This window comes from Parus major, chromosome 1, assembly GCF_001522545.3.
Source record: "Parus major isolate Abel chromosome 1, Parus_major1.1, whole genome shotgun sequence".
In the NCBI taxonomy this organism is placed as follows: domain Eukaryota; kingdom Metazoa; phylum Chordata; class Aves; order Passeriformes; family Paridae; genus Parus; species Parus major.
The window spans coordinates 4,626,504-4,650,407 of record NC_031768.1 but is presented as its reverse complement, the minus strand read 5'-3'; the positions used below and the strand labels follow the sequence as shown (position 1 = coordinate 4,650,407).

At 44.3% G+C, this 23,904-nt stretch overlaps 1 protein-coding gene across 2 annotated transcripts in view; it reads right to left on the bottom strand.

Moving 5' to 3' along the window:
• Positions 1-23,626, bottom strand: part of ABCG1 (ATP binding cassette subfamily G member 1) — a 54,341-nt gene extending 30,715 nt beyond the window's left edge. Inside the window, exons 1-2 of one of the 2 annotated variants that reach the window (XM_015644035.3) lie at positions 23,518-23,626; positions 20,474-20,717 (exon numbers count right to left, since the gene is read on the bottom strand). In XM_015644035.3, the coding sequence (XP_015499521.1) occupies positions 20,474-20,717; positions 23,518-23,559 (286 nt within the window). In that variant the 5' untranslated portion in view covers positions 23,560-23,626. Of the gene's footprint in view, positions 1-20,473; positions 20,718-22,951; positions 23,155-23,517 lie in introns of those variants that run through there. The other variant, XM_015644043.3, reaches the window with a different exon arrangement.
• Positions 23,627-23,904: the final 278 nt, after the last annotated feature.

Below are 23,904 nucleotides of genomic sequence, written 5' to 3'. Positions count from 1 at the left end.
TGTCTCTAAGTATCTTTTTCAGTCTTTGGGTTATACAAACAAAAACAGTTTTTGCTTTACTACTATGCCATAGCTCAACATATATGTATATTATACCACTATTTCTAAGTTTCATCAATAACAGAAATAGAAGGAACTATATTAAAACAACAAAGTTTTCTAACCTTATACATATATTCATTTTAATATTTGTGAAAAGCCAATAATATAATATGTATCTGTAACACTGTGAATCTCTCCCTTCCTCATCCCAGCCTCCCCACCCACCTGTACCCACAGCAAGAAGGAGGGAAGGGGAAAAAGCAAAAGTAAAACTTTGGCTCTTTCCTCCTATCCAGCTGTGTAAGGGTTAGAGGGGAGCCCTGGGGCCTTCTAGAGTTACAGAAGAAGTAGCTGATGTTATTTAGCATCTCTTTCCTCCACACTGGGCCTCATGGCAATATCTGGTCCAAAGAGAAAGCCTTCTGTGATCTTCATCACAAACTCTAGGTTAAACCACAATGTGATGATATGTCTCCTGTAAACTAAAGAGGGAAAAAAAAAACCCTTTCTCAGATTATTACAAACAGAGTTTTGTTTAAAACAGACTTCTGCCATGGCTCACAAGATGATGATGATCCAGCCCTTACAGACATGAAGAGAGATATTTCTTGGATTTTGAAAAATGTTTTCAGCCTCAGTCACTGCGATTTAAAAGCTGCCAGAGAACCTGATATCAAGAAAAAAAAAATCACAGATTATTAGTCAGCTTTGGAAACTCAAGATGTTACATTTGACTCCAAACAGGTTCCATTTTTTCACATCAGTCTAACTCAGCTGCCCGTGTGATGACAGGAACTGTCTCTGAAGAACAGGAGATCTCTGCCACCTGACCCTCTGAACAGCTCCTGCCCTTCCCTGCCTCTCCCCACCCTCTCAAACCAATTCTGCACTGCAAACTGCAAATGCACTTCCATCCCCTCACATTCCCACTGCTCCTGTCCCATTCTCTCCCACAAGAAGGTGAGGAACACCTGGAGCCAGGAGGACCCTTTGAAACACACTCAGGGGCAAATATCAGCAGCGTTTCAAAAATTTTAAGCTCATGCACTGAGTCTTTAACCCTGCTGGGATTAAAGATTTAACCCTCCTACCCATAAAGACATGGATAGAAACTTCCTGATGGGCATTCCAGCCTGGGAAAGCTCTGCCAGAGGGAGCAGGAGTGGTGTTTGGGAGAGTTGCTGAGGCTGCAGCAGCTCCCAGGACAGCAGGACATCCCTGCTCCCTGCCATATGGACAGCTGGAGCACGTGTCCTGGGAGGCTGCTATTTTCAGAAACAGCCACACTGGTTCTGATCACTTCTCCTCCAAACACTCAAGACTTAAATGGAACAGGAACACAGGGTAATGTATTTATTTCAGCACTAATCTAGTAAAAGATACAACCTATGATCCTGAATGTAAAAACTGAGGAAAACCTGAAGTGTGTGCATAACTAAACCCTGGATTACCTCCACTTCTCACATTTTACTTAGAACAACTGTGTTTTTATCTCTCTTTCTCCTAGAATATTTACACTAATGAAGTTGCCCAAATTAAAATGCTTTTCATTGTCAGCAAACTAAATATAAAATCCTCTAAACACCTCAGAAGTAATTATCATCTTCTGTAGCATGGCAGTGCTGAATATGTTACAAACAAAAGCCACTGCACAGGGCATTGCTGGTCCTGGAATGGAAATGAGGTAAAATAAGCACCTTTCAACACCCTGATATCTGGTTTTTTTTGCATTTGGAGAAGTTGGCAGCCTCACAGGGACATATATCCATTGCATTATCATAAACTCCTGAATTTCCATCTGTTTTTAAAAGCTCCAGCTGACCTACATTTTATATATGGATTATTGAAGCTTATAGAGTAGCATGAGCAAAGCAGAAGTCTTGCTGCTAACCATATCCTGAGAAATTAAATGTTTCATCAATAATATGTCCCACAGAAGAATCAAGAGTTTTTAAGAGAAAAACTCTTCACACAAAAAACAGAAAAAAAAAAATTTATATTTAATTGCACTTTAATTCTAATATAAATACCACCCATTTGGTTAATTTTGATTTCACAGACTAAAAAAATTCAAATGTACACATTAAAATGGTTTGAAGTTTAAAAAAAAAAAAAAAGGATGAACTTTGGCTCACATTTTCAGGACATAATAAAATAAGGTATCAGAGTTATTCAGCATTCTGGGAATCCTGTCCTTTTGGAATTATCTACAGAATTATTACTGAAGCAAGGTGGAAGCAGTAACTCCTATTAAAACAGCCTGACTTCCAGTAGAGGTTTCCCACCTTATTCTGAGGCAGAGAGAAAATTCAACTGTGAGTTTTGGAGGTGGATTTTTTTTTTTTTTTGCTTGGTTATGTTCTTGGCAAACCAGCAAGAAGTCACTCCAGAGGCCAGTGGAACTCACTGAGGGGAGGATGATCCAAGCCTAAATCCTTGAGTTGGATCAACAACTCCAGCTTGGGTCTCAAAGAGTTTCAAGAGCCCTGGTCATCCACTCAGCTGGGTTTTCCCTCTTCCCAACTGTAAACTCCTCGACCTAACAAATCTCCTGCATGAAAATGTAGCCAGAAGAAAATACAGTGAACAAACAACAAGTTTCTACTCTGATGCACTGTCATTTTCCAACAAAGGGAGGATATTGAGAATTTCCAGGGGGATTTTCATTATAGGCTCATCAGGAGGCCCTCTGTGTTAATGGCCTTTTTTCCCTTGTATTTTTTACTCTGCACTGGTTCATTTCCCAGTAGCAACTGTAACTTCTTTTGACATTTTCTGTCCTTCTTTACAATTAGGTTATTCAGCTCTTCACTGAAGAGGCAAAGGGTAAGTTATGGGCTGATTTAAACTGGCTGGTTCAACTGGTCTAATTAGACAGGAGAAGTCTGGTAGTAAAAGCAGCTGCTTCCTCCACAAACAGGAAGTCCATCAAAAGAAATGAGCTGTTTTAATGGCCTGAAGACTCATGTATATCATTAGTAAGAGAGACAAACATAAAAAATGCTGGTCTTCTCATATCCTTCTAATTAAGTGTCTCTGTAAACCCTATTCCAAAACACATCTTTTCTCCCAAAGTCAAGGCAACATGCTTCCATTTTTTCCTGACCACCAACTAAACTGACAAGGACATTTCAAAGAAGTGTTGGTTGGATGCATTACCAGAAAATTCAACTTGACTTGTCACTTCAGGTTTCTTTATTCCCTTATTATATGACTTTGTATCACTGGTCTACCTATACTTCACTCCTTCTCAAAGTTGTGTATCTCTGCTCCCTATTAACACATCAGTTACAACACACAGGAAATAAAGAGGAGATAAAGAGTCCAGGGTGTTTACACAGTTTCCCCCACAAATACTGTCATTTTAAATGAAATAATGAAGAGACAGAGTTAGAAGAATATCCGTGTCACCTCAAAACACTCTTTGATCCTAAAAATCACAGGTACTCTCCACACAGCTCCTGCCAAACAACACAGAACCACTAAAATCAATGCAGTGGCACAGGATTGTGTTGGCTCAGTGTCGTGGTTTTAAACCAGTAACTAAAGAAATAACTTATTTCTTGTTGTGAGATATGGATTAAAACAAGAGCAAAACAGGCTTAAAACTTAAACTTAACTTTTCTTCCTAGATTTGCCATCCCATCGAACAGCAAGAGGTTTTATTATTTAATATTACTCAATTTCTGTTAATAAACTGTCTTTATTCCTTTTAAGTTTTAAGCCTGTTTTGCTCTTGTTTTAATCCATATCTCACAACAAGAAATAAGTTATTTCTTTAGTTACTGGTTTAAAACCACGACACTCAGGGATCAAAAGCAGGGATTCCTGACAACCTAGACACGAGGCAATATTGCAGCACTCGAGAGAGTGGAAGATGGGGACCTTCACACCGCTGTACCAGGAACTCAGAGCGCCAATGTGGGGCTCATTTCAACCAGCTGCAAACATCTGTGATGTCAACATGAAATGTGAGCTGTTCTGCTGGGTCTGGCTGGGCCAGAGGGAATTTCCTGGAGCAGTATTCCTAGCACACTGTGCTTTGGCTATGGCTGGGCAGGGCTCGCACCAAGACAAGGCTTTGGTTTTTTATAGAGTGTGCCAGAAGCTGGGAGGGGACACAGGCAGCTTGGCTTCACTAATTAAACTGCCCTGGATCTTCATCCATTAGTTTTCATCCATTGGTTTTCAGCTTTTGTTCTCCTCTCTTCTGGGGGTGTGGAGGAGACACTGAGGGAGGGGATGTGTGGATGCTCAGCCAGCCCCCAGCACAGCTACTTCCCCCAGGAAACGTGGAGATTCACTTGTCTGGCATCTTTTGGATGAAATTCTTAGTAACTCACAGTCCTCTGACCATCAGTGAAATCTTTTGTCAAGAAAAGGAGCCTGACATGTTATTTTATTACAGGTCATTTGTACACATGCTCTTACACGGCAGGAGCCCACATGGATTCAAAGGAGTAGCACCTCTGCCATGAGGAAAGGTCTGGAGAACTGGGTTAATTCAGCCTGGAAATGAGCTTTTAGCCACCTAATTGTGGCCTTCCAGTGCCTGAAGGGAACTGACAAGAAAAATGGAGAGGGTTGATTTATAAGGGATGGAGTGACAGGACAAGGGGGAAATTGTCTTCAATATAAAACAGAGTAGATTTAGATTTGATAATAGATAGAAATTCTTCCCTGTGAGGGTGGTGAGGCCCTGGCACAGGTTTCCCAGAGAAGCTGCCCCATCCCTGGAAGTGTCCAAGGCCAGGTTGGATGGGGCTTGGAGCAGCCTGGGCTGGTGGAAGGTGTCCCTGCCCATGGCAGGGGATTGGAACAAGATGATTTCTCAGTTCCCTTCCAACTCAAACCATTCTGTGATTCTAGGAATGTGTCCAGCCCTGTTTCTCACTGCTGTGAGACCCCTGAGGAAAAAATTGCTCTACTGCTTATTAGGTACAACAGCTCATGCAATCCATGTCTTTAAAAATACCTAAAAATTAAATAATACCTTCAAATAATTTAAAATCTCACTGTCACACAAATCACACACAGTGATAAAGCAATTGTGGTCTGCCAGGCTACAGACAATTCTCAGGGCAGCGTGCTCAGTGCCATATGGGCAATGCACAAGTTCAGAGTTTTGAAGCAATTTTATTCTAAGTGTATGTGACAGAACAAGGCACAGTAATAACAGCTGTAGTCTGCATGCAAATGGAAAAATAAGCACCTCTAATATTGTTGGTTTTCGTTTCAGCGCTGTCTAAATGCTTTTGATCATGATGTGCAACTGATGAATGCACCACCTGTGTCTTTTTTTCTCCTTGTGCCAACAGGTGAGATTACCTTATTCTGACAGGGGCTGCAGCAATCTGGGTAATGGCACAAGTACAGAATCTGTTACCAGATCACAACATTTTCAAAATATTGCCATGTTTTTAAATTCCTGTGTGTATGTGTTAAAACTGAGTCACTGCTCCACTTCCAGTGAAGACCTGAGTGGAACCCAACACGCTGTTTTTAAGCTCTGCTATCTGCCCCCAACAGATGAGCTTTTACTTTGTACTTGTAATATTTGTAATAGTCCTTGTGTACTTACAGCTGACATTACTGCTGGCACAGCACCTCCACATGCCCTGGTCTTATGTTCTTAGTCTATGGACATCAAATATTAAGCTCAAGATGTTGGAGCAGGGACAGGATCTTACCTACTCAATTCCTGTCTCCCACACCCTCCATTTATTTGCTGATGATAAATTGTCCTTTTACAGCTGAAGGGTTTGCTACAGTTCCCACAGCACTGCTCCTGAGAGCCTCAGAAGTCAGTAAAGTGAATGGTCACACAGAGTGGTTTATTCAAAACACAACAAAAATCAAAGTTTGGCTTTGCCCACGGAAATCCCACCATCTGTTATGTCAGAATGCTGCTTGGGGAAACTGCACAAGGCATGCCTTTGTGGAGGGGTTTTGAGGAGCTCTTGTGGAGGGGTGTTTGCTGAACTTAAACCAGAAAGTACTTTCAGAACTGAAACAGAATCAAGGCAGAAAACAGGGCATGAGTCCTAAAGTACATAAACCCCAAGAATGGGACCTTGTCTGGTGGAAATAGCATGGATGGCTCAAAACCAGACCTTGTCCTCATGAATTCCAGCAGAAAACATCTTGTTTCTGTCCCAGCAGACCAGGGACAGCAGAGGCTGGGGTCACCCCCCGAGATCACCCATGAGTGCAGGGGGGCAGAAGTGTCTGGAGGCATTGCACATGAGGAGAACATGCAACTGCCTCTGGGGAGGTTTACAGCTGTCACTTTTTCCATCTTGCAAAGCCGCAAAGAAAATGGTGTAGGTGGACGGCTCAGGATTGCTCTTCTCAAAGGCTCCCTCCTGAAATGGGTGCCTACGCTCTAATACTGACTAAGCTGCTGGGCTTTGCTTCTGATCTCATTAGATAATGATACTGCAATACAAAAGGAGAGGTTAATCTTGACTATATCCCCAATCTCCTTTCCTTGTGTACAGCTGTAAACACCCTGGAAGCATCTGGAGCCACCTCTTTCTGTGTGGTTTTAGCATCAGCACTCGCATGGAATGGCTGCAACTGTGGATGGGGGAGCTGGAGGAGGGACAGGTGGGACCATCTTCTACAAGACACTGGGCAATTCACACAAATCCCGAGGTCTGGGAGTGCCAGTGTGGCCAGCAAAAATGCCAATACAGCTTTTGTCATCCCTACCCCACCCTCCTCACCCCAGTGGTGAAGTGAGCACAGACCACTCCCGCTCACAGCTCTGAGATGTGTGAGGGGTACACAGTGTGGATCCTCTCCAGGCTGACCACAAGCAGGCAATGTCCTCCCTGGCCCATTCCCTTTCCCACATCACAGTGGGAAATCACAAAGGCAAATGCAGCCACAAGGGAACGTGGACACCCACCATGTGCAGAGAGCTCTTCCTGGGAAGTGCCCTCCAGCTGCGGATCTGCAGTGCTGTTATTTGCATTCCTGGTGCAGATAAGGAATGTTTCTAGTCCCCAGAAAAACCAGAGGAACATCTCTAGCATATCCCTGTTCTCTGCACCACTCCCTTGGTGGATCCTGCAAATCAAAGCACGTTATTCTACTTAAAACCTCAGTGGTTTCCCTCTGCACCCCAAGATACGCAACTCCTCCCAGTTTTCACCAGCAGACCACTGTTCAAACAAACAGAAGTAGCAGCCATTTATCTGGCACATAAACACACTCTCCTTTACACCCAGCAGGGAAGCAAGCTCCAAAAACGCTCAGCTAATGAGGAAATTCAGACAATGCTGTCAGCAGCTGTAAACAGGCAAAATTGCCCAAACAGGTCTGAATTGGACCCACCACTGCTACACATGAGAGCTCCAAGCAATTCTTACAACTTCTAAAGGAAACAAGAACAAAGCACAAACAATCTGATTACGAGAGAAATGACTGGGAGCAGAAAATTACTCAACTTATGTAATGTAATAAGTCCCTATTGAAAAGCATCTGCAAAATGCTGCCATTTCTTCATGCCATTCTTTACACCACTGACACTCAGATGAAACAGCTTCCATTTCACATCCATTTTTCCTGCTATTTTAGCCTGTTATGCTGTTAATCCAGTAGCAACAGACCTGAACCACTCCTAAGCAACCGATACTCTTTTGCTTTTCATTAAAAAAAAAATAAAAAAATAATCAGGTTGCTGCTGCTTTCCCATAATTACTTCATCTTGTCACTACAAAGGAGGAGGAGGAATATACACCTCGATTAAAATGTTATCTTCAAAGTATTTGTTGCAGTGATATGCAGCCAGCTTTTGTACAGAAATAAATATACCTGAGTATATGTGCATACATACATCTAAATATGGAAACAGAGATAACCTATAAATATCTGTATATAACCTATATATATATAAAGATAGATAGATAGATAGATATGATATATATATATGGATATAGATATATATATGGCCTGTGTGTTTATATATACTCACTCATATTTACAGGTATATTATATAGGTAAATTAAATGTATATATAGTGAACATATTTATATCTAGAAAGACATTGCACATAAAATATATTACTTTTAGTACTCTGAAAGGGCTTCCTCTGATGCTTTCAGACATGTCTCTATGGGATGGTGTCTGCTGACACATTCCACCACCATATAAACACGCCTTGTGTGTTGGTCACACTCAACACTGATGTTTAAAATTAATTTCATTGACTTCTGGATTTTTTAGAATGTAGTTTTAGCAGTGAAACATACAAATAAGTGAAAAAGTTCCTTCTGGCTATTAGGCCATGCCTTTCCTTCATCAAACTTCATTAATTTCTGTTAATTTCTGTCATAAGACAACAGCCCTGGCAGAATGCTGATACCTGTTCCTTGGCTAAACTCTATCCAATGTGTCACTGCAGTGATTCCAAGGTTCATTTGGGCCTGGATTTTTAGAGCAGCATAGTATGAACATCTGAGAAGAATTGTAGGTTGGCTTTGAAGTTATTTTTATTTACTGTAAAGCATGTGCCATCATTTGTCCCAATTCACTTTGCTGGAGGAACTTATTTTTACTGCCTGTCAATAAGAATCAAAAGATGAGTGCTAAAACTTCACAGCCATGCCCTATATGGGAAGGCCTGCTTTATTTTTATTTGTTTGGTTGATTTTATAATGCAAATAGAATGTATGGGATTCAGGAAACTGATGCCCATACTTCTGCTTGGAGACTAAAGGGTAAATTTGTTAAGTATTATGTATATTCATAATTTTAATGTTTCTTTTGGTGTTCCCAGGTGTCAGACTGTCCTGCACAAGACACAGTCATTCTCCACCAAGTCTTACAGTGACCCCAGGGTCCATGGACTGGTGAATACTTCAGGTTATGTATTTCTCCTTCAGGTTTACATCATCATTCTCCCAGGCAAGAAATCAGTCAGCCTCCTTCAGGGATGTCTGTCAAGCTCCTCTGTTTGTGATCTAGCAGCTCACACATATTGTCATAACTCAGCCTGTAAGACAGCAGAACCTGATTTATTATAATCACAAGTGCAGCAGCTCCATTCCCCATTTGCAGTCACAACTTTCCTGAAACTTTCACAGGAGAGGGTAAAAATCTGCCTAACATGAGTTCCACTGCAGTGATGATTTACACCGCAGGCAAACTTTCCATGGGCTTAAACAAACGACTGGCCAGACATATTAGCTCATTTATTTTTAAATTCAAAGCTTAGAAAAATCCAATCAGCCAAGAAGGTCTAAAAATGGTCTTTGCTCAGTTATGTGATAAAAGGCCAGTCAAAGTGAGCACAGAGACTGAGTTGAGGCTCAGAGGACACAGCCCCATGAACTGGCCACTCTGAAGATAAAAATAAAAAGGACAGGACTACTGTTCCTGGAGGAAAACCCACCAAGATGTGTTCACAGGGAAACCATCTCCCTGGAATGCTGTACTTTACCATGCCACCCAGAAGGAACAGAAGTTTGGAATGGTGTAAAACCAGCCATGAGGTGCCTATGAGAGTGAGAAATATCCATCACAGGACATTTAGGGGACTTTCCAAAGGCAGGGAAAGGGATGGATCAAGGTCTGAGGAGGAACAGGCCTGAGAAAGTAGATGGAAATGGGGATTTAAGAGGCCAGAAACACGTAAGGAGGCAGCCACAGCTGTCTGACAGAGCTCCTCATCAATCACTCCAGCCTGCTAAACTCCAGTCCTGACTGTCCCACATGGGAATGCCCTCACCAGTGTGAGTTCATGTGCAGGACACCGTGGACTCAGCGGTCAGCAGCAGAAATCTTGCATTTGCTGGAGCAAGAGGTTGCAAATCTGAGGGGTTACTGTAGGTCCAGGTGCCAACAACCAAGGGAGACCAGAGTCTGAGGGACAGACTGGAGGGACAGCGTGTCCAAAACCAACCAAGGTGGAGAGACCTTGCCTGTGTGTTTGTGTGTGCAGCCAGAGAGGAGGGATGTGTCTGGGACACTGGGGCTGCTCAGCTTTGCCCAAGTGTCACCTGTGTTCACCCTCTGTCCTCCTGCTGGCCCACACAGCTCCTGGGCCCTGCCTCACCACCAGCTGGACTTGGAATTACAGAACCAAGGCTGCCACACACCAGGGCAGGAGCAATCCCCTCATGTCTCAAAGCCCCACCAGCTCCAGCCACTACTAACAATCTCATTTTTACTGTCATTATTGCTGGACACTCCTTGTGAAGAACTCAGCAGTTCTGGTTACAAAACAGGCCGACCCAACTCGCTTTCCCAAAGGTCTCCCATTGATCATCTTTGTGTTTATGTACTGTCAACCTGTTCTTCTGGGGAAAATTCTTCTTCAAGTAATTCTTCCAGACTCAGGGCCAAAATGAAAACCTAAGGGTGTAACTTTTCACTGCCAGCTGTGCACAGATGTGCTCCTCTGCACTGTCCTTGGCTTTCTGACTCACATTTCTCTGGTGGCAGCATGAGACCTTCACCTCTCCAAGTGGAGAAGGAAATGGAACTCCATCCCAGCCAGCCACCCACAGGCTTCAGCTTTATGAGCCTCAAATAGCATTTTAGACAGTCAGGCCTTGATATTCATATGCAATAAGCTGGCTGCAGTTTGTGGCTTTTTGACCCAGAAAAAGAAAATGCTCTTCCTCTAATAGCAAATATTTAGCTTCAATCCCTTTTCTTTTAATTAGGTACTCATTTACCCATTCTAGCCCTGCCATGCTGGTGTTATTAGAGTGTTTAATTTTCAAAGCACTTGAGGTAATAACTGCATCATGACTAAAAAAAAAAATTATACTGGCCAGGCTCTGCTGGTGCAGCCCCATCCACTTGACTGCTTCAAAAGCACAAAACTGATGCAACAGGGCAGAATTTAACTCCAGTGCTTAACAAGAGTATTAAAAGCTTCAGTTTGTGGTGTTTTTTTCCTTTAAATTTCATATTAACCAGGTGCATCACTTCATTTGAAACGTCTTTCTTCTGTCTGGCATAAAAGCCTACCCTCTAAAGCTCAGCAAGAGGCAGAGCACAGGTCTGTTCTCATTTACCCAGGAACCTGACCACTGCATATTCTATCTTCTCCTGTCTTTTGTAGCAGATGTGCTGCAATTATAAACAACATTTGTCATTACTCTAAACATGAGAAGCCGGAAGAAATATGATTCTTACACAAAAGATGCAGGCTGTACATACTAGATGAGAGGCAGATGGTAAATTAGCTTGTAAAGCCAAGGTCTATGCCATTTCTTTTTATTTGGAACAAATACATAACAAAAAAAAAAAACAAACCCTGAATAAACAAGCGGTTTTCTCTTCGGCTGTTATGTAATTCCACGTAGTTCTGCCTGGTAAGAATCTGGATGGCTTTATCCCTCTACCTTCTGAAGAAAATTAAGTCTGCAGAGCACATCTGTTTCCCCCACAAAATCAGCGAAGTCCAAATGAGCTGTAAATGGGAACAGAAGCCCAGCAGTGACAGGAAGGTCCAGCCACACCATTTCCTAGACAGAATTGTTTTGTCCTTGTTCCAGAGACACTTCCATAGGATTAGTCCTGCTGTATTTTATGTCACTACTCACATTCAGATCAAATATTCTCTCTGAAATCTTCTTTTCTAAACGACAAAGTGTCCAAAGGCCAAATAAAACTCAGACATCTGCACTACAGCACAGAATTCACAAGGAAATTCACTTGCAAAATAATCACTAATGGGATATTTCAGCAGGCCTCCTTACAGTTACTTGTAGGAAGTTACTGAGGTTCAAAGAGTTACTGAAAACAACCAAAATTGTCTGTCCTTCTCTGTCTGTGCTGTTACCCTTCTTCATCAGACTTGGGGATGAACAAGTTAAATAATTGATGAAGAGGGCAGTAATTCTTCCATACAGAGTGTATTATCTATTCTTCTCGTGAAGTTCATCAAAAAGTGACTACATTTGGATAATCTGGGGACCTTTTTCCTTTTCCTAATAGGCTGATATCAAGAAGAAGATGCCTGTTAAAGCTTGGTCCTGGGCTTGATAAGGAACACTCTGCCAGTCCTTGGGACTAGAGCTCTGCTTGTAAATTGTTTTCACAGTAGAAACCTGAATTTTCCACATGGTACAGTCTAGGTAAGGGCTGGTGGATTTGTTTTCCTCTGTACCAGTGGTGTTTGAACCAGCTGGCTGCTAGGTTCAAAGCTGGCACAGTGGGCAGGCAATATGAAACACCAACACCTCAGCTTCTAACTGTATCAAGGCTTTTGAGAGGAGATAAAAGGCCTTGTGCAGAAGTTTCTGATACAAGGTTTGGCAATATTAACAGTATGTGATTTCCTTTGGAAGGAATACCTAAAAAAAAGGGGTCATTTTGCCATCTGACATGGATGTCATGTTTCAACAAGACATTTTATTAAAGCTCTTAAATAAATGAATCCCACAAGAAGGTAGGTGGCCACTTCTCTCAGATGCCTGCAGCAAAGAAAGGGGCACAATGACCCAAACTCCTGATTTATTTTTGACAAAAACTCAGTCTTATGCTAGGCACATGTCCTTCTGCACCTCACCAGAGATTCTGGGGTTAAAGCATCACTTGTTGGTTTAGGTTTTGCCTCAAGGACTTTCATTTTGAGAATGAACACCCACCTTTCAGTTTGCAACTCTTTAATTATAAATTCAAATTAGTTCATTCTCATGTGCTTAGCTGCCATGTAAATTTTTCTGGGGTTCTCCTTGCATGTTGTTTCTTGTAAGTTTTAACTTGTTATTTTACTAAGAAGACCAAACACTGTTTTCTAATAGAAAACAAAGTTACCCACCCAAATTTTAAAGGGTGCAGATGTGAATTATGAAGCAGTTGAGTGAGGGCCTGCCACATTCTGAGTAGTACCATGTTCTGACTGTCTCCACAGTTTATCTACAAGAACAATGCTACAGGGAAGAGTGAAGCAAATAATTTCTCAGAGGATACAGGGCTGAACTCTGAGATATTTAATCCCCAGAGAACAAAAACCTGCCCTAGAAAGCTGGTAAGCTCAGACCCCAAGGACTTCCAGAAGGCACTTGTCAAAGTGACATGAAAGTACACAACAAAAAATTAACTTTAACAGCATTTTTACTCGAGTTGGCTTCTACTTTTGTCTGTTCTTGTGATTTCTCTTTCCTTTTAGTGAGGTTGTGGAAAACCTTGATCAATCATGTGATGTCTGAAGCCTCCAGTTACAAAATGCCTCTTGCTTCATCTCTCCCCAGCCTTCAGACGGATCTCCAGACTACGGAAACCAAAGTCTACTTTGAAATGTGACAAAAGTACACCCAGATGATGGTGCATATTGTCTCTACCTCCTCAACACCTCCAGCAGGGCATGACCACCATGGGCAGAGGATAAATCATTTCATCAAATCCCACTGAGCATACAGAAAGTTGAAGTGGAAGGGCGTCAGGGTGAGTTACAGCCAGCCCCCAACACGTTTTCTGAGAGATGGAAACTGCAAAGAACAGAGCTCAGACTCCCAACAAGTCACTGTCACCACTTCCTGGCGTATAAAATCCACAATGCTTTAACTGGTGTCTCTCTAAAACCTCCTTGCTCAGCCACAAGTTTTCACAGCAGCAGCTAATAAAATTTTTTGTATCAAAACATTAGCTAGAATGAAGAACAGTGAGGTCATTGTAATGTTGAGGTTTAATAAACAGTACAGCAAAGAGAAAGATGTTCTGCTTTAAGATTCAGTGACCAAAACTCACGGAGTCAAACTCAAGGCACGTTTCTAAAAAAATCTCCAGGTTGAAAAAAACTCCAAACAAACAAAAAAAACCCAAACCCCAACAAAAAACAAACCCACAATAGCAATGGATTCTGCTTGAAGGAAAACAAGTAATGCTGAAGTAAGGTCATGCTCAGCTGGGAAACAGTAGAAGGATCAGACAAAGGGGCTGACCAAGACTTGTTCCCAATAACCTCTATTTTATGGAACACATGCAAGAGAACACTGGGAAGAGTTATTTATCACTTAATAAAAACACTGTGAACTATTCCAGTAACAGTGAGTACTCAGTATATTTTTACCATCTTGACACAGCTTAAGTGTTAAAAGAGAAATTGCACAGATTTTATTAAGGTTAAAACATGTGGTTAGAAACCCTCTACTAAAAAATTATGCTTCATTTTAATTAATTTTGCCGACCCTCTAAACCATGAAAAGGAATCTACACAATATTTGCCTAAAAAGAGCCCTTTACCAGCATCACAGTTGGTTTTGACCAGCCTAACTTGTTTATTCTTCCTAACATATGGATCTTAATTTGCACACATCCTCCTCTCTGAGATGAAAACACGCTCTCAGACAAAGCAGGCAAAAAATGGTCGACAACAATACAACCCATCTGTCAAAAAAAGGAAAAAAAAGAAAAAGAAAAAAAGAAAAACCTCTCTCGCAAAGTGGGTTTTCGCTCGTTCCTGTTCTGCATCTTTCCCTCCCTCCTTCCCATCTTAGCAACAGAGCCTGGAGCAGCCAACCAGGCGGGAGCATCCCGCGGGGTTACTGCAGTGCATCGGCCGCCAGTAACCGCGCCGGGCGGGATGCGGCACCTGCGGCGCACTGCACCTGCCGGGATCAGCATCGCATCCCCGGCAAACCCTCCCTGCCCGGATCAGCACCGCATCCAGGGCAAACCCTCCCTGCCGGGATCAGCATCGCANGGATCAGCACCGCATCCAGGGCAAACCCTCCCTGCCGGGATCAGCATCGCATCCCCGGCAAACCCTCCCTGCCCGGATCAGCACCGCATCCCCGGCAAACCCTCCCTGCCGGGATCAGCACCGCATCCCCGGCAAACCCTCCCTGCCCGGATCAGCACCGCATCCAGGGCAAACCCTCCCTGCCCGGATCAGCACCGCATCCAGGGCAAACCCTCCCTGCCCGGCTCCCCCTGCCCGGATCAGCACCGCATCCCCGGCAAACCCTCCCTGCCGGGATCAGCATCGCACCCCCGGCAAACCCTCCCTGCCCGGCTCCCCCTGCCCTCCTCTGGCTCGGGTGTCTCCGGAGGGGATGGGAGAAATGAGAGGAGGGTGAGATCTTTTAGATGAAGTCGTTCGGAGGATGCTGCAAATAAGTAAATAAATTTTAAAAAGCGCCCAACTAAATAAAAAGAAAGGGGTCTGTCCGAGTGTGTGCACCAGAACTAATTCCTCAGACGGCACCGAGGCAAATCAGCAAAGCCCAGCCTGTTTAAATCTCTGCTGATGGTTTGACAGCGGCTGAAGTTTCCATCTTACAGAGAGCGGTATTAACATAATATTGAGCCCTCGGAGCTGGAAGGCAGGGATCGCGCTGTTCTGCTGACACTATCTCGGGCTGTGACGGCCACTTTTCTCCTTCCATGAATACCAAAGAACCTGCCAAAGGCTCCGTGTTCCCCCACCGGAGCATCCAGAAGGAGCCCGGTCCTTCATTCCCCTCCCACCGCTCAAAGCTGCAACCTTGACAGCAAAGGCAGCAGCACCTCTCCGGTTTGTTTCCACGGCGTTTGAGCCAGCAGAACAAACCAAAAATAATAAGAAATGTCGCGTTTTTCTGCTGAGCACTGATTTCTGTGCTGCTCCTAAGCTGCTCTATGAAAATACCCGGCCGGAGCCCATTCCCTCAGAGGTTACTCCAGACCAAATCCTCCCAGAACTTCACTCGAACGCAGCACAAATGACTCATTACAGTCCTAAAAATAACAACGGAGAAATTTCCAACTAAAACGTTGCCTAATTAACCATGAATACTGAGAAGTGTGAGAGGGAGAAAAAAAAATAAAATAAAAAAAAAGCAATCCCTGAGTTGTTGTGGTGTTCTGCAAGTAAATTTATTACTACTTTCTTCCTGGATGCACTCAATTATATAGGCAGAATATTTCCATTTCCATCCTATATTATAGCAAACCCACCCAGAGATAATAGAACACATGTCCTTTTTATGGATATATAGAACACATGTTTTTTTTTAAAGCTGAATGACTTTGACCCAGGCAGAAAGCTCCAAAGTACTTTTCATGCCCCCTTTGTATAGGGGAGTATACATAATTCATCCCCAAACCACAATTCAGTTTATTTCATGGTGGTTTTAACAAAAATGACAGAAACTCGAGGCACTGACTTTTCTACCAAATCCTCTTGCAAACAGTTTTCAGGTGGTCCTAGTAGGAAAACCTACACACCATTTTTCCATGAACTGGTAAAACCAATCTCTGTGTTCCTGTGATTTACATTTCAAACTGCAGTTTAAACATACAGCACAGAAGCCAAGACCCACTTTTATCTCCTTCTCAACCTTTAGATAAATGACTTTGTGACAAGACAGTGAAACTTCAGCCCTGTTTTGTTCCAAAGCTCTGCAGATCTTGCTTTTCACATTTAAGGATCCACACTGGATCTAACACAAGACTCTTTCTTTTCCCCTCCAAGCCAGCTGGGTCCCTCATCCTAATAGAAAGAAGAAGTATCCTGGGACTAAGCAACCCTATTATTTCTAATGAATGTGCTGAAGTTTCCTTTTTCTGGCTTTGCCAGTCCCTCTCACAACAGCTCCTCCAGGAGTCCTGGGGCTTTCTGCCATCGTGAGCCCTTGCAAACCCCCAGGACATGCTCAAATATAGCCTGGATTCAAAGACTGAGACCCATTTTCCACCCTGGAAGATCCTTAACCTCACAAGTCACTCGAAAATCTCTTTCCTTCAAACCTGAAGGAAGTGTTGTTTCTACCTGTTGAAACAATTCCCTAAAAGCTTTACAGGGAAAATGTCAAAGTCAGCTGAGACCTTCTGAAACTTTTTACCTCTTTAACCTCTTCCAAATTCCTGTATTGGCAACAGTTCCTGCTGAATGGGATGGGTCAGACACAGTGGCTTTGATCAAGGACTGACCTGCCATATTCCTTCCCTGTTAATCCCACTGACCTCAGGGGAAATTACACCAGGAATTAATCAACTCCAGAGTCACACCAGTCTCTGCTAAAGCCTCATAAGCAGAGCAGCATTTATCATATAAACCTCAGAATCAAAATGCCCCTCCTTAAAGAGAAAATGATAATTAATAGTTTAATTAAGCAGTTTAAGGCTGAGACAAAAATCAACAAAAAATTCCAATTTGAAGTCTACTAAGGCTTATTTAGCTTCTTTGTTGTTGACAAGCAATGCAAATTCACCTTTCTTTGAGCTTTTAATGAAAAGTAAGAGACATGACATACCATGAGTTGCATTGTCTGAAAAATCAAGCTAAGTACAGAACACAATGGCAGCACTACTAATTATTCCTCCTTCTGTTAATTTAGAGCCTAACCTTAACATTACTTTGCAATGCCATTTTTACTGAAGGGAATTGCTCTTCAGTTGAATTCCCCTCCAACATGCTGGCACAAATTGTCTTTGCAAAGAAACTGTACTTTTGCCTTTGTGATCCAACACTCTTGAAAGGTTTTAACTAATTCATTACAGTCATAGAGAATGATGTAGAAATAGTAGATTTTCTTTTTCAAGCTCCATTTCAGAATAGAAACACCATTAATTAAAAGACATTTTTGAAACAGCATCCCTTATCTCTTCTTACCACAACCAGCACCCAAGAACAATGTGAACTGAAAGACATTTTTTTTCCCCAGCATGTTTTCTGCTACTCTTCTCACAAAAAGTGAATTCAAATATTTCACATTAAAGCAACGAGAGAGACTTTTAGCACAAAGAATCTACAAGGAGTGCTGAACTGCAGCAGCCACCAGTGTTTGGAGGCACAATATTGCAAAACTGCAAAGTCCCAGTTTCCCACTGGAGCAGAAACCAGGATAAGGCATTCAGAATAGTTTTATATGTAATGCACTCAGCTACAAATCCATCAGGTTTGAACAGAGATATCCCAAATTACACACAAAATAAAATTCTATTTGCAGAACCCCTAAAACAATTCAAATAATCTGAATTGTTTGGTCCCTACCTTCATTGGAGATTATTTAGGCAATATTTAGGTTTTCTATTTCGCTAATGGAAAATCTTTTCTGTTAAAACCAATCTATTGAGCCAGTCCCTGGAGCAGGGAACGTGACTGGGAGGAAAGTTTGGTTCCAGAAGGTTTCTATAATCTGACCAGCAACTCACTGAAACACTGAAGGCAGAGACCTCTGGAGGTGTCCTGGCCCAGCCTTCTACTCAAAGCACGACAACCACCAGCTCCAGATCAGATCAGCTGCTCAGCCACGTGTCCCACACCCCCTGTGATGGAGAAAGCCCACCTGGGGAACAGGTATGGATTTCCTGGTGTCCACCCTAACCCCCCCAAACTGCAGTGTGTGGCCACAGGTTCTTGTTATTTATCATCTGGCCCTATTGGCAGGAGCAGCCCAGACTCCTCAGCTGCTCTTTGTAGGTGCCCTGAACCATTTCTTATCCCTCTGACAGACCATTTCCAGCTTCCCAGTATCTCTGGTGATATGAAGCACCCAAAACTGGTACAATATTCCAGCTGTGCTCACAGTGATGAGGAGAAGGAGAAGGACTCGGCTGCAGCTGGGAATGGCCTTGGCCACACGACGTGATTCACCTTCCTGGCTGTGAGAGCACTCCTGGCACTGAGTGCAGACCTCCCAAGTCTGTTTCAGGTGCTTGGCAAGCAGAGGAGAGCCAAGCCCTGCTGGCAGACAGCAGCTCAGCCACTCTGAGGCTGTCCTTGGTGGTCCCAGGGATGACACAAGGTGTGAGAGCAGGTGAGGAGGATCTGAAGCCCTGCACACAACCAGCCAGCAATCTCCTCTTTCAAATCCAGATGTGGTGACACAGCCACAGCCATACCCCAGAGCTAAATACCTCCACTGGTCGTTTTCAGCACCAGGATGTCTGCCAGGACATTGTTTTGTTCAAGCCAAGTCACCCAGGCTTGTCAGAAAATTTGCAGTGGTTTTGGGTATAGAACCCCTCAATCAATTCTGGGCAGTGAGAAAGAGATTCAGTAAGAAATCTCAAGCTTTTAAATCTTAAATGAGACATTTTGGCATAGCTCCATTTCTTATAGGACAAAAAACCTTCAACATTTTGTGCTCATTCTGATAAGATAAAGAATAATTTTGAATGCACCGAAGTTGCTGCCAAACTAAGTTGTTCTCCTATGGACAATGTGACTCCATGTAATTTTAGCAAACAATTAAAAGAATGCCAGTGGGTCTACATACAGTTTGGATGTTGAAAAACCCATTAAAGCATGAAATCTGCAGATCTCTCAACAAATGAATAACTGTATGCCCAGCCTGTCCCCATACAGTTCATGGCAACAGCTCCAGTGCTTTTCATACCACACATTTTTAGACTATTGAAGCCTTGGTGTTGTGATAATGACACAATTTACAGACAGCAGCCAAGTACTTTGTGAAACAATTTCAAGTGGAACCTTTAAGGCAGTGGATTTATAGTTTCAGAGCCAGTGCAGGTATCAAGTATGGCTCAGGTAAGAGCTGCACTGGCAGGGCCTTATCTCTTAAAAGAACTAAAGCACACAAGCACACCAATTTTCATTACTGGGAGTGAATTCCTCAAGGAAGGGCAATTATATCATTTAGTACACAAAATTCTCCTGAAGATTTCAATATTGTCTCTTGGGCATACTTCTTTTTGCTGGCAGGAATTTACTGCACGACCTAGTTTTCCTTTCAGAGAGAGAGGACTAGTCACACACACCAAAGAAAAAAACACCAAAAAACTCTCTAGGAAACACATGGTTACACAAAGCAAATGAAGGCATAAAAGGAATTGTTGCCAAGCAGAGGAGAAAGGACAGAATCACCTTTTAGAACTGGAATCAACCAAGAACCTATAAAGAAGAGAGCTGAATAATTCCTTCTTACTCCCAGCACTTCTCTTCCTTGAGAAGTGCCCAATATCTATCATTTTGGAACACCCTGTGTTGCAGGCTGTGAACTCTTTGGAGTGTGTATCAGCAAAGGAGTTACCCAAAGAGCATCCTGGTCCTTGACTGAACCTCAGCATTCAGTCCCAGCAAGAGCCAGTGATTTCATCAAAGAAATGATAAGCTTTGAGAGACCATCTAAGCTGTAGAGAAACCTCTAGCTCCCAACATTTTTTTTTTCCAAACAGCCTTTAAAGAAAACAGTTCTTATCTTGGTCTAATGCCTTCTGAAATTCTGAGATACTTGCTGTTCTGAAAGAGTACTGAAAAAACAACCATCTCACAAAGCAGCCAATTGCAGGAGTGAAAAAACAAAGCCTCCTCATTTCCCCCACCCCCATCTTTAAACTCCTGCATGCTCTACCCACCCTCAACAATAAATTGTAGACAGGCAAGATCACAGGACAGATATTTGGCAGCACAGCAATACTATATTTACACCAAATACTTAAGAATTGGGAGGCAGAATTAAGCAGTTGTATGAACTGCTGCATCTACAGCTTCTTGTGGGTGAATCTTTGTTTTCCTCACCTTTCTTTCTCCACCATGGCCCTTCCTGGATGGAGTAGGACAGTTCTTTGAACTCGATGTTCACAGCTGGCCTGCGGGGCAGGTAGGAGAACCTGTGAGCTTCTGTCAGGGCATTGTCCACTTTTTTTAAGTGTCCATTCATGAGTCGAATGTCCTGGGGGTCTGTGCCATTGGAGACCACCTCGTCCACCGAAACACACACAGACTTTGGCTCGGCCATGGTGCAACCAGAGCTGCTGCCACCCTGCAGGGAAAGGGGAGAAAGTTCACAGACTTTAGGAACACCTATCAAACCCTTCTCCATCACAGGAGTTATTCTTTAAATAGCACAAGAATCTGGCGCTGTAATGCGCTGAAAGGTGAAAGAGGAGTAAAATAAAGCAATCTTTTGTTTGTTCTTTTGCCTGAGCCTTGACAGAAGAGGTAAAAGAGCTCTTGCAGCACATACAGTTCCTTTAGCACTAGTTTTCCTTAGATCTTGCACCAGATTAATACATTTATAAGTTCAGTCCCCATTGTATTTGGTTTCTCATGCACTCAAGGAATTTGGTTCTAGTTACTCTGATTCCAGGGCTTGGGACAGAGCTGAAGGGGGAAGGGAGCTGGCTGAACAGTTATTTTTTACAGACATTTCAAAAGACAGCTACTCAAAATGTCTAAGAGCTCCTGTTCCTCTGGGTCAGCCTATGCTTCTGTAAAGGTGAAATTATATTTCTGAGAATTTCAAATGCACTATTTCATGCCTCATTTTCTCCTGCACTGATAGTTCTGGGGACTCTGCAACCTGGGATGACAGTACAAGTTCTTTTCTGGAGGTCTTTTAGGAAAGCACAATGCTTTGCACCCAAAAACCTCGAGTGCTTTCCATGCTTGATAGTGATAACTAATGGAAATCTTACCAGGTACATAAACACACAAACCCTGCTCCAGTTCTTGCACCACTGACTCTGTAAGGTCTCCTTCCCCTCCTCTCCTGACCACGACAATGGCCTTCCACCCACCTTTCTCTTCTTTTTTTTTCTTTTTTTTAATTATGTATACAAAATCTGGATTTTTTTTTCCCATTCCTTTTACCAGCACAGGTGTCTTGCACCAATATGAGCAGGATGTGTGTAAGCTCAAAAGGAAAAACAGTCATGAAATTTCTTCAGCTAAACAGAATTTTAGCTGAAGCTGTCATCTGTTGCTTGGTGGATGTCATAAGCAGAGCCAAACATCTGCACAGTTGTCTATTAGGAAATTTAGTATTTTTAATGCAGATTTGTATTGGAAAGGACTTCTGTAGATGGGTTATGTGCCAGGCTTTCCATGCTGACATCTGCCCAACAATCTACAAAGTTATCTCTTGGAAAGAGATGTGCTGCACTACTTCTCAATGCGTGAACACAGAGCTGCAGGTCCTGCCACTGCTCCCCTCTATTTCTCTAATTCAGCTAAAAGTGACACTGCCTCCTCTTCCCTGTGCCACTTCCATTTCCCTCTCATGGTTCCTGGTCTTCCCATCTTTGCTGGAACAGCAGCCCAGCTCAGATCACTCACTTGTCATGAATGCTGACAAAAACATCAAAAAACCTCCAGTCCTACATAATCACTGATGAAAAAAAGTATTCCTGCATAACCACTCCATAGCTGGCATCTTCACATTCCTCAAGCACAACTTGGGAGCCCCAAGTTCTAGCTGAAAATAATCAGCTCTGCTCACCACATTTTCTCAAGAAAGAGATTTTAATCGTGCTCTCAACTTACTTAGAGGTCAGGTATCCAGTAACACTTACTGTCAAATTCTTAAAGAGCTGACTGCCACGGTATGTAATTTGAACATAACAAGAGTAATGTGAAACATCTTAGAGCTCAACAATTAAAGCAGGGGAACTTCCCTAAAAACTAAGAGAAGGTGAGTTAACAATATTGTTCCCTGAATGTTTTCAAGGCTGACTTTGGCACTCAGAATCTGTTTTGTTCTGAGGAACCACTGAGCACCTTCACACAATCAGAGGGAATGCCCAAAAGCTAACTCTCAATGAGCAGGTCACCTTGATTATTCAGGTGACAGCCAGAGCTTCTCCAGTTTAGATCGATCCAAAAGGAAATATCCTTTGGACAAGAGCCTTGCTTGCCTCTGACTACTCGATCACCCGAGAGCACGAAGCCAAAGACTTTTGTTCGTGGGACATTAAACAATTCCAGCCACTTTGTGGACCGAACTGCCTGTTCACACATCTGCCTCCTCCAGAGACCAGCTGCTATGGGTGAGGATGGTCCAACCTCCTCCCCGTCTCGGGATCACCTTCGCTCGGAAAAATCTGGTCAATCCCGCGGCTACGACAGCCACAGGCTCGGCCAAGCCGTGTGGAAGGCACAGACACAGCTGAACCCCTCTGCTCCAGCACCTGCAGCTCGCTCCCAGCCCCGCTGTGCCCCCGCTGCTGCCCCAGCCCCGCATCCCGACCCGCGCCCGCCCCGCAGCCCCGCGCTCACCGCCCAGCTGCTTTTGGCCACTTTGGGCTATTTCCCATGTAGTTTGATGGAGCCGGTGAGGAGCCGGGCCGCTCCCGGAGCCCGGCGGGGACGGCAGCGCCCGCCCGGTGGCAGCGGCAGGAGGGTCCCGGGGCTCTGCCCGCTCCGTGCCCCGCCGGCCCCGGCTGTTATGCAAAGGTTACGGTCCCTCCGCAAATCCGCCGGGAAGCCGGCGGGGCGCAGCGGCGCAGGGAGCATGCTCGGCGATAATCCCCCCGCCTTAGCTACAGACAGAGGTAACCAGCGGTCAAGTCCCGCCGAGCGCCGCCGGCCGCTCGCACACTCGCATCCTTCATCCCGCATCCTTCATCCCGCATCCCTCACCCTGCATCCCGCATCCCGCATCCCTCAGCCCACATCCTGCACCCCGCGGCCCCGGGCTCACCCTCCGACCCCGCTTTTCCCTCGGGAAGCGTCTCGGAGCTCCCCGCGGAGCCCTGGCTCCATCTCCGTGCCCCGGCCCCGCACCTCGCCCCCCGCCCGGCGCTCTCCGCGGCCCCGCAGAGGGAAGGCAGGGCCCGCCTTACCAAAGCGCTGCCCAGGGAGAAAGCCGCCATCAGACATGCCATGTGCACCGCTGCCCGCCCGGCTGCTGGCGGAGGAGCCCTCCGGTGCCGCCTCTCCTCCCCGACTGCTGCGGGAGGCGGGCGGGCAGGGATGGAGCTGGGGCCGCCCCCGCCCCGGCCCGCCCCCCCCGGGGATGGGGAGAGCCGAGGGGTCGGGACACCCTCGGCACCGGCAAAGGTGGGCAGCGTGTCCCCAAGCCGCTGGTGGCCGTGGCTGTCGCTCTGCCCCAACACGATTGTCCCGGGGACTGGGGCACCGAAGGTCGCTCGCCGGGACAAAGTGAGGAGGGCAGCCAGCATTGTCCCCATGATGGGACAGGCTTCCTGATGGGCTCCCGGAGGTATTCC